Source organism: Ananas comosus, linkage group 7, assembly GCF_001540865.1.
Source record: "Ananas comosus cultivar F153 linkage group 7, ASM154086v1, whole genome shotgun sequence".
Taxonomy (NCBI): domain Eukaryota; kingdom Viridiplantae; phylum Streptophyta; class Magnoliopsida; order Poales; family Bromeliaceae; genus Ananas; species Ananas comosus.
This window is the reverse complement of record NC_033627.1, coordinates 598,855-610,736: the sequence shown is the minus strand read 5'-3', so window position 1 is coordinate 610,736 and position 11,882 is coordinate 598,855. Positions and strand designations below refer to the sequence as shown.

The window sequence follows — 11,882 nt, the reverse complement described above, 5'->3', positions numbered from 1 at the left end:
TCCGTTAAGTCAAGCGAGAGAGGCCAAACTGCAAAATTTGTTGCTAATGTGGCAAAATTGTTTGTCGTAATTTTTATTCGAACAAACAAGTATTTTGACAACGAGGACTTGATTAACTAGTGTCGAAATCCAATTAAAATAATCATAGATACCAAAAACAAAATGAGAGACAGCAGTGTAATTAACCTGAAAGAGGAAAAATACTATAAAAAGAAAAAAAAATACCATAGATGCTTTTTATGTGGAGACCTCAATGGTTAAGTTACACGTCCCGTTTATTGCTCTGACACGTGGGGCCCACAATTTTCCAAAATGGGACATATCAGTTAGGGCGTCGTGGGCTCACTTAATGACCCGGCCCAAAAAGCCAGTAACCTTAGATTCAGTCCCCTCGACGCCCACACATTTGGGCCCAGTACGGCCTTAATGGGCCTCTCGAATCGGCCCATGCAAACTTCTAATTGATAAATCCATTTTGAAAACTCTCGCGTGTTTTTTTTTTTTTACCGAAGATAGCGAGTCTCGAGAAGTCCAACTGGTTTCACGTGAAATTTGCACAAGCAAGCAGCATCGGTGGGCCCAGCTCGAGCTTTTAAAAGGCCCCATGCAATTCGACACTCGCTTCTTCATCAATCTATCTACGCGAGGAATCATATTCCACAGCGCCCCAGTGGCATCAAGTACTTACAGGTCAAAGTTTTAATTCAACTACCGCTACTGATTATTAATTAAGCAGTACAAATCGACGCTTTATTCGCCTTATTAGTTTGGAGATGATAAACTTCATGGGCCTATTTCGAAATCTTCCTCTTTTTTTTCCTTTATAAGGTGGCTCCAATTGTGTGCTATTCGGTTTAAAAGGTGCAACCAGGTACCGACCGTCCCTAGAGCTAATGGCAAAGGGTTTGGTGGTTGGTATCCGAGACCCAAGTTCGAATCCTAGTTTATTCACATTTTCATCTAAATTTATTTCTAAATAAAATAAACGAAGCGGATAACATGCTACCTATCTCAAAAAAAAAAGAAAAAAAAAAAAATTGCAACCAGGTGAATGGCGATAGTACACCAAGAGCATGTGATCTGGGAGACAATCGTACGATCTCTTTATTGTGACGTGTATTGCTGTTATTGCGAAAAAAGGAGTCGTTTGTTGGACTTGGACCCAAAACAACCCCGACCGAGACTTAAATACCCCGGTATGGTTCATACTTCATACGTGAATTTTCTCACAGACCAATTGAATTCGAAGCTTCAACTAATCGTGCAGATTGATTGAACTGTTTGGCTTCGAGAAGCAAAACATAAATATACAGCAACATTGTACCTACACTTGTAGTAAGCATTTAGATCTAACCTTTTTTTTTTTTTGGTTACTAAAGTTGCAGAGAAATATAGAAGTAAGCAATGCAATTCTAGAGATTGAAAGGTTAGTATGAAAATAAACACACTTGTTTTTTTTTTTTTAATTTCAAGGGAATAATGCATAGGTTAGCAAAGTAAAAAACTAGGTACATCTAAAGAGACCTGCGATCTTACTTTTTTTACTCTCTTTTTTTCCTATCCACTATAGACTCTAGAAACAAAAGTAACAGTGATCATCACATCACCTTTACTCCTCTACATCCTGGTATTATAGACCCGGCCCCAGTTTCCTGAAGGTGAGAATTGAGGAAGCAGTGGATATTTTTTTTTATAGCCATTTGTTTATTTATTTTCATTATCGGTCCTCTTCATGCCCCAAAAAGACACGTTCCAGGTTTAAATATATCGACCTACTGTGCAGGAGGTGTGTGCAGAGTCATTAGTGCGAGCGACCTGAGAGTCATCATGATGCCCAAGCATGGTACAGCATTACATCAGAGTCGTGAAATTAATAGATCTAATATCTAACAAGTATAGTAGTGAATCATATTTAATAAAAATCATCTGTAAATATTAGAATAGAGCTGTTAACACCATCATCATCATCCATTACATTAGGAGCTAACTTCTCTCGAGCCCCTGTGGCCTCTAATCCAACCAATGGATGAAGGATGAAAGCCATCTCGTCCGCTAGATCCGACTTTTAGCCAGATCAGCCGATACACAGAAAAATAACTATAAAAAATATGGTCGTGTAGTATGGTCCCCTACACGACCCAGAAAGAAAAAGAGAAAAAAATAGGTAAAACTGAGTCCTCAGAGAAGGGTCCAACCAGACACAATGGAAACATGCCTGAGAGAGAGAGAGAGAGAGAGAGAGAGAGAGAGAGAGAGAGAGTATTCGTACGAGAAGCACATGGAGGCTTTCATAGTCCCAAGTAGTAGAGTAGTAGTTGCAATCATACTCTGGCATATCACTACCAGATAAATTAATGCAAGCAGAAGAATCGACCACAGCTATCTAGTATTAGGGATGCAAAACTATGGCGCACAAAAATACGGTTGAGAGCACTTAGCATATACAACCACATAAATCAACTAAACCCACAGAAGAAAGAATACATAACAGCATTCATTCAGCATCTGAAATAGTAGAAATTTAGCACGCAACCGTCTCATGCAATATGGAGAGATCGATTGCCGTTTAAGGGAAAGCTGATTCTCACCGCAAGAACCAACCCGATCAACTGATGAGAGTTATATCATCTACCAAAATACAGAGGACCTAAGTAAAAGCACACATAAGATAAAATCAAAAAGGAGAAACCATTCTCCATCGCCGGCGAAGAAGTTGCTTCTTCTCCTTCTTCTTCTTCTTCTTCTTCTCACCAGCAAGACAATTAATTCTACCAGTGAGGCAACACCAACACTGTGATCCTTCCACAGCTAATAATGAAGCTCATAAAAGATTCAAAGAGACTGCGAGATGCGAGACCTCTTCTCCTATATACAGAGAAATCTCCTTGAATTAGCTTTTTCTCTAACCTACCTTTCATGGCCGGTCGGCCGTATCAACAAATAAATAAGCTTAGAGTTCATCAGAATATATCAATCCGGTCTCTCCAGAGCTGCAACCTTAGCCCGACGACTAGATGCCGAACTGGTCTTCCCCCTTTCTCCTTGAGTAACATCTAAGGTTTCACCGATCGACCCGTATTTTATATCAGACGGAGGGATGAAACAATCAACGGAGAGGCCGGCAACATTGAACGCTACTTCCTCTATGGTCCACGCCTCCTCCATCCTGGTCTTCGTGTGGCTCATGGCCACTTCCCCGAACCTGAAAAGAGTGACTTGCGAGCGGCCAGAATGGGCGATCATCATACCGTCGATTGGGCGATAATCCTCGATGAATGAACTGATGGTGGTCTCCCAATACACGGCGTCACCACAGGTGTTGGATTGGATGCGTGTGAGGTGGGAATCCTCTATGTGGACTAGGAGCCCTGTCCTCTGGCTGAAATAGCCAAATAGGGCGTGCCGTATGACCTCCGCAGGGCCCTCACTCCGAGCCTGAAGGGTCTGCGGATCCGCAGAAAGCTTCAGGATGAAGCAGTCCTCTCCGTTCACCTTCTTCTCCCCGATGCATCGAGCATTGGCAAACATGCTTGCAGTTGTCAGTGGATCCAGGCCCTAGGTATTATTAGCAGAGATCAAACAATCACTACGTATTATGAGAACCGTGATCATGATATAATGGAATATCTAAAAAAATAGAACAGGGGAGCAACCTTAGCATAGCTTCAATTTGGAAAAAGGATTGATATCATATGATGAATTACACATGATCATCATAAAAGCCATTTTCTGACCTTTCAAATTATAAAATAGAGTTGATTTAGCTTATAAGGAAACTACATGACCATTTTTGTCCATTTACTTGATTAAATAAATTCACAAAAAAAAGGTGGAAATTGCATGGACATAAAATTATCCGACTGTTGGAAAAAAAGAAAAAAAACGACACTAGAAGATTGGAGGATCAATGTTCTCCATGGAATTGATAACCATGGGGAGATCCCCTCCGCACAGCTCTAGGTAGAAACTCCACTGCTTCCAATGTTTGATTATCCAAACTCTACACCCCAACTAAAGGCTACCTTAATGTGATTGACTCAAGGGTTTATTCTAAATTCAGGCACTGTAATTTGACTCAGGATTTCAATTTCGGCTCATAATTTCAACTAATCCAATTTGTCCCTAAAGTAACTGACACATACCAATATAGAATTTCCTCACCATCCTTTACAAAAGTGCCGCATCAAGCATGGATCAAACATTCTTCTTTTTCCCGAACTTGTTTCAAACTTCACAGATTACACTCTTCTTTAATCATTTATCCTTTTTACCTGGAGAGCTCGACGGAGAGGCCGGACGGGGCCCTTGGCAGCATGGGCCCCAAGCCAGGGGGTGTGGCGCCAGACGAGCTGGCCGTTGCAGCCGGCATGCACCTTGCTCCCCCCGACTACAATCTCAACGTACCACATCTCAGGCGCCATCTGCCACAGCACAAAGCCGCCCGATTCCGCCGACCTCATTGCATGGCGATTCTTTATGATCTTGTTCGCACTTTCAAACTCGGTTGCCACCATTTTCACCTTTCCCATTGCATATGAGTTCCGGATGGAGCTCAGTAGCTTCACGCCGCCACATGCCGCCGTGTACTGTTGCAGTATGTACTGAGCAGATGAAGTTTCCTATTGTAAGGGATTCAGGTGTAAGATCGCCGTGCATTTTCAAGGAAATCCATGAATTGAAGTGCCACATGATGATCATATTATTTAACGGTAAAACATTTATTTCATGGTACAGTTACAAGCTTGGCATCCAGGAGAAATACAATCATCAAAGCTAAAAAGTACAGAATTTAGCAAAGTTAAAACACAATCAATAAATAATTCTAAGTGTATAATCAATATTCGTAAATAATTCCAGAGTAGCTTAATTAGTTAAAGTAGAAGTTTTCAATCCTAAGTGTATAATCACGCAAACTTTCATGTAAAAGTACAAATAAGTTAAAACACAATCAATAATTCATCATGGCTAAGTTTCTTAAACAATTTGGATAGTTTGTAAACTTTACATAGTTCCTGCGATTTTCTATTGTGAAATATTCATGAGTTTTTCAAGAAATCAAATAATTTTAAGAGCAATGCTTGCATAAAGAGCCAACAAAAGCCACTGTGGCATTTGATCAAACAAGAGAACTGCAACAACAATAAATTCATTAAAGTACAAAAATATTGGGGAAAAGATAAATAAAACTAGGATGGAAAAAAAAAAAAAAAGGGGCAGTGAGCTTACAATGGGTGTGTCCTTTATGCTGAGGTGCGGGAGCGGCTCGGCGGCGCAAACGTGGATGGGGGCGAGCGGCGCCCCCATGACGCCGAGGAGGAGGCGGAGGTCGGAGCGTCGCCCGGAGGAGGCCGCGCCGCTTCCTCCGCCGCCGCCGCCGCCGCCGCCGGAGACGGAGGTCGCGCGCGCGAGGTGCCCCTTCACCCACCTCGCCCACCCCTCCTTCCTCCACTCCTCCCCCTCCCCCGGATCCGGCCCCTCCATGAGCGGCGCCAACGTTTCCCCTCCCCCTCCTCCTCCGCCGCCCCTCATGCCCCCGTATCTCGGCACCACCTCCACCTCCGCCGCCGCCGCCCCCGCCCCGTAGTACCGCTCCTTCCACCGCCGCGGGCGGAACAACCGCGCCACCTGGGACGGAGCCCTACCGGGGCTCTCCGACCTCGCCCTCCCCGGCGACAGCCCCCGCGCCACCTCCTCCCGGAGCGCCGAGAAGAACCCTTGCTTCTTCTCCATCCAAACCCCAAATCACCGAGAACCAAACCCTAGTCTCTCCAACTACACGTACCGATCATGCCAACAACTCTTCTTCTTCAAAGGACCTATTTGTAAAAAAAAAAAAAGAAAAAAAAATATCTCCCAGAGCAAAAGAGGAATGGAGAGAGTGAAAGCGTACGGCAGATATATAGAAAGTTGCTAGCCTGTGTGTGGGTTTGGTGCGATGAGTGTTTCCACTTTCCACAATAAGAGAGTGGGAAATAGAAGCACCGGAATTTGTGGACATTGGATTGGGATGCGAATTTAAAATAATACCGGGGGGTAATAACGAAAAAAAAAAAATTGCTAAGAGGGGGCAAAATAAATTAAAAAAGAATAAAGGGACGAAATAGAAGTGAGAACACAGTCGCCACTTGATACTGGAGCGAGGGGGTGCGCGGGGAGTGGTTTTACAGTTAGTTATAGGGAGTGTCAGGATCCGGTAAGGTCACCGCCCTTAAAGTTACCTCCGAAGGAGAAGCATGTTCCGCGGTCGCCAATGAAAGAATATTTGTGACGTGGCGTTCCTAATTAATTAAATAATTTTTTAAAAAATTATTTATTATTTTATGATTATAAAAATATTTTTATTATATTTTTTAAAAAAATATATAAAATAATTAGCTTGTTAATGATGATACGGTGTAAGGTTTAGTTTGGTATTGAGCTCTATTTAACGCTATTAGATAAAATAAAGTTGAGAAAAAAATATATAGGGATATGTTTCTGTGTTCTTCAGTGGAACCGTAGAAAATATATCGTAACCGATTCATCGCGATATGCGGAACGCAATATTACGTACGGAAACAAACAACTTATTTTTACAACGTACTTTCTCACTGCATGTAAAGCAATCTTTTCGTAATCCCAAATAAAGCCTAAGTGTAATACAGCGTGGTTCGGATTGGTTGTCTTTTGGAGGTGAACTTACTGAAGGTGACCGGACTCTAATTTGACGGCGCCGTTAGGCAAGTAACGGTCGCGCGTCACGTGGAACGCGGTTTCGTAACGGAAAGGATGCGAATGTATGCCGCGGCACGTGATTTGGGGTGGAGAAAATATAATTAAAATAAAAATTTAGAATTAATTAATCCCACTATCAAAAAAATATCAAAATTAAATTAAAAGGAGACAGATGCTAAACTCGGATTTGTGATGACGTTGATGTCGCAACGGTACTATGTTCATACAAAAATAGCAATAATCCTATGTTTACTCTCAAAACTATATTAATTTTCATAGCTTTTATTTTTTTGAGTAAATAAACTTTCTTATTAGGGAAAAAAAAAGGGTAAAAATGCTCACCAAACTTTTTAAAGTTTTGTTAGATGGCCTTGTAAACATTTAATTTTAACAGCTAAATTCTTTAAATTTAATTAAATCTATTTAATTAATTTTTTAAGTAAAATTACTAATTGAATAGTCATATAGGCGACAGGTCCTATAAATAATCTTATATACAACTTAAAAATGTAAAAAAAAAAAAAGCTAAATTATAAAAAATATTCTTATAAATATTCGTCTTTTCACTTTTTCTCTTTAACTTTTAAAATTTATATTTTATCCTCTCAATATTTCAAGTTATTATATTTAGCATCTCTCCGAATAAGTTCCATCGCTAGTTCCGTTTATTTCTTATGATTTATATTTAAAATACCTTTCAAAATAACAAAATTATATTTAAAATTTTATTTTTTTCTTATATACGAAATAAGAGAAATTTGGTTTTTTTTCTCTCCATTAATATCGTAACTCTCTGAAAATATTTTTAAAATATTAAAAGGATAAAATATAGATTTTTGAAAATCAAAAAAAAAAAAGTAAAAAAGCGAATATTTACAGAAGAATCTTATGTAATTTAGCCTAAAATAATTACTACTCTTCTATGAGATAAAAATAAAAAATCAAGCCTAAAAAATATAAAGACACCTAAGATTACATAGCAGGCATATATGACATATAAGTTAAGAGTGGCTATTTAATAAATCTTTCTCAAAAAAAAAAAAGAAGGGCTATTTAATAAATAATTTTTTTAATAGTAATGCCCGGCTATTAAACTATTTAATAAAATTTTGAAGATCTTTATGCATTTATCTCTTTCTATTATTTAGATTTTTGTTTTTTTGTAATAATGGGCATAATAAAGTGAATTAATATGCAGAGTTTTGAGGTTGTCACATCACTATAGTTTTTTAAATGAAATGGTGGGTGATGTTTAATAAGCACGGAGTTATAATGAGGTGGGGTTCCGCACAATAACACCCGTGCAATGGGGCAACTCAATGCCAGAATTAATGCAGTCCCCATCATGCATTGCCAAAAAAAAAAAAAAAGGAAATGGTAAAAATATTTGGCATACCCAAGTGTTTCCCAAAAGTGTACCAGTCAAATTACTTTTTTTTTTCCCTGCAAATTTTGATCTAAATTTTGAATTTTACTTTGGTAGTTTTAATTGGAACAAGGAAAGGGATAACCCCTATCCCCCCTTTATACCCAAACGTAAATTTTGTATCCGAAAATAGTAATTTTCGGTTATTTGAAATAAGTCGGTATAATTATTCTCAGCAATATTTTTATTTTTTATATATAAATACTCATTATTTTTCTTATTCCATATTATTTATCCGAACGCTATTTTTCTTATTTTCGGGAACAACCCAATTTTTATTTAAATACTATTTTTCTTATCTCCATATTTGTATCTATTCCTGTAATAGCTAGTTCTTATTTAATTATACCCGAACCAAACGTTACCTCAGAGTTTCTTTTTTCATACGATGTTATTGAACGTTTCTTTCGAGCTGGGCCAAGTTACTATCATTATTGATGACTTCGTGCTAGGATCATTTTCGTTTGAACTGAAGCTGAGTCTAAACTTTAAGAATATGATTACAATTTTTGTAGGTATAATTGAAACGGAGGTAAATTCAAAACTCAAGGAGATAAATTAAGGAGAGTTATTTAAATTAGAGTTCGCAGCAGGTAATTGTGGAACTTAATTAAAAGGGGAACATTTATGGGCTGGGTACATTTAGAGTACCCGTAGCAAATGGTTTCGGCCTCGTAACCCTGAAAATGATGCGAGTGACAACCGTCCAAATTACGATCCGAGGAGAATTGTACCCAGTTGCTATGGGCTTCTCAAAAAAGCGCTTTTAGTCGTGGCTTTTGGAATTATCCGCAGCTAAAATGGGGGGTTGGAGAAAGCGAAGTTACAATCTCGGTTTTATTGTTGGTACAAAAATAAAAACAAAATATGCAGGGCACACGTACAGGCATCTTGATCTTAATAAATTTTATGAAACAATCTAAATCGCGCATTTGTGTAAATGTATGCATGAATGGTTAAAAACTTAGTAGTTCGAAAGTGACTATTCGAAAACAACAACAAAGATACAATAGTATATGTATAAAACGATGCATGAATCCATGTATTTCGTGACGTTGGGTACGTTGCACTACAGTGCCTGATCACATGCTAACATGGGACCAGCCTAGCTAGCTAGAGGTTCCAATTGTGCACCAAAAGACAATGGAGCCCCCTCGTTTGATCAGCTCCTTCCTCTTTTTTTTTTTTATATATATATTTTTTGTTTTTTTATTTTTTGATGTCGCAGAATCGGAGTTTATATAGAATACCATCCAAATAGTTTTCTCAAACTAGTACTCGGATCCTCTTCCCCATTTAATCGCTTTCGATATCCTGTTGTATATTGAGAATCTTAGAAAACCATCCATCCAAATCCTCTTGCATTGATATATCTTGAATTAAAAAGATTGGAAAACTTGTTTGAGATACATGATTTGAAGAGGACTTTACGAAGCCTTACTGACCTTTTGGAAGGAGAAAGAATTAGTGTTTTTAGAGGAGGAGATATGATAATGGTGAATGCATGCAAAAAATGAGTTTTTCCTTCATAAATGTTTGGATATCAACTATCACAATTGGGAAAAAAATAAAATAAAAATGGAGGGATGAATGGGACCTATTGTATGGAGTCATTACTTGAATATATATATATATATATATATATATATATATATATATATATANGGTGGTTGGTTGAATAGTATGATCTAACGGATGAAAATGATCAAAATGGTAGATCTAACGGCAGAAAACTTGGTAGCACCAAGTGTTTCGTGCTATTAATAGCATAGTAGCCGGACTAATATATATATATATATATATATATATATATATATATATATGTATTCTCCAAATCCAACACTACAAGTACGCCAAATGATGCCTCATACATTGTTTGAGAAGTGCCTATTTGTATACTACAATATCGTATTCTATAGCAAATAAAAATTTATTGGAGATGGTCTTTAAAATGAAACTGTTCTATCTACTATTCATTACGTGTATGGTGCTACTCTTAAAGCCGCATGAATGGCCACTCAAATAATCTCATGTTAAAAACTGTCTTCATTAAATCTTTGTATTTAATTGGTGTTACTCTCAAGTTGCAATGCTTCTCAAAAGAATAATTATTGTGCATGATGCTCAATTCTCAGTGCCTTAAAAAAAAGAAAAACAATTAACTATGGATCAAACTGAAGTGTTAATTATTATTAATTGCTAAATGCAAAAAACGTCCTCTACGGAGGTGTGCTATATCCTGGGCATTGGCCACTGTACATGAAAGCTCCCCATCAAAAGGTGTCGTTAGGTATCCTATGTTCCAAATATCTGGAATTAATATGAAATATATTTTTGTACTCTAACTTTTTCTCTTTTTTTTTTTTTCTTTTCATTACTATATATACTTATCATTAATGCAGTACTGCATGCCTGTGTGTAAGTAGTAATTTTCTTTTTTTGTTTAAAGAATTAGAAGGTTAATCTCCTACATTTTAATTCCAAAGTCTCTTTAATTGAACTGGAATTCAACAAGTAACATTACTAATCACAACTTGCGCCTTACCGTTAGTATTCCAGTAATCTAAATATGGTCGTGATGCGATGCGTATTTATTTTATATATATATATATATATATATATATATATATATATATATATATATATATATATATATATATATATATATATATACCATATGACTTGTTTGTCTTTTTACTTTTTCTTCTATTTTATGCGACATAAAACTAAATAAATCATGAATGTGGGGATTATAAGGAATTATTCGCCTTCCTGCATGGCTTCTTATCGGTCAATATATTATCATCATCATTATTACTATCCAACAGCATCTTGTTCTCTAAGAATATATTATTTGTTGGATACAATAATAGAAAGATGCGACTTCATTATCCTGTTCTTTAGAATTCATTATTATGATGAGAAGTAAACTAGTTTCATACCCAACAAAATGCAGTTAATCTTTTGGCAAGAGAGTTTTAAATAATATTGGAGCAATTTCAAACAAAATTCTCGACTAAAACTTCAAGATATCATACACGTCCCTTCAAAATCTAAAATATTATTAATTCATACCGCTATAAATATATAAATTTATTACTTGTACCCTTCTAAACATAAAAATTTAACTTGACAATATTTAAACGTACCTCTATCTCTCTCTCCCTCCTTATGTTAGTTTATCTTTTCTTGGGACATCTCTTATCGATCAATGTATAGTATCATTTATTCCCATTCTTCTCTTCTTTTTTTTTTCTTTTTTTTCTTTTATTTTTTTCTTGTTTATGAACATAGTATGATTTTAGATCCTCCTTAATTACGATGTCACAACTTCTTTGCCCAAAAAGTAGCCTGTAAGACGCCATATCTACCTCATCTCATTAGGTCTCACGTACATTCTTAATCATTAAGCTTGACCACCTCTCACCACTCCTTTTTTTGAAAAAAGGAAAAAAAAAAAAAAAGAATGCTAGAGTTGTACTCTGCATCACTGAATGGCGCACCCTGGCCCGCTCCACGTTCATTCAGCTGAACCGTGCACGGATTCGGCCGAGCCATAGTGGTCCAATCGGACCCACGAGCCAGGTACTTGATGCAAAGTATCCGGACGCGACCCATTAGCACAATTAGTATTTAGAACTGACCCAAAGCATCTCGAGTCCAATCAAACCAGTCAGGTAAGATATAAAGCACCATATTACACTACAAAAGAATTAGATTATAGGAACATATTTAGAACACT

The 11,882-nt window shown here is 37.3% G+C and overlaps 1 protein-coding gene across 1 annotated transcript; it reads right to left on the bottom strand.

Annotated features, from left to right (window-relative positions):
• Window positions 2,435-6,131, bottom strand: LOC109713119. Its single transcript, XM_020237085.1, has 3 exons — window positions 5,227-6,131; window positions 4,272-4,619; window positions 2,435-3,555 (listed from the first exon to the last, which is right to left on the bottom strand). Exons 1-3 carry the CDS (start codon window positions 5,728-5,730, stop codon window positions 2,971-2,973), a joined length of 1,437 nt encoding a protein of 478 aa, XP_020092674.1. The 5' UTR covers window positions 5,731-6,131; the 3' UTR covers window positions 2,435-2,970.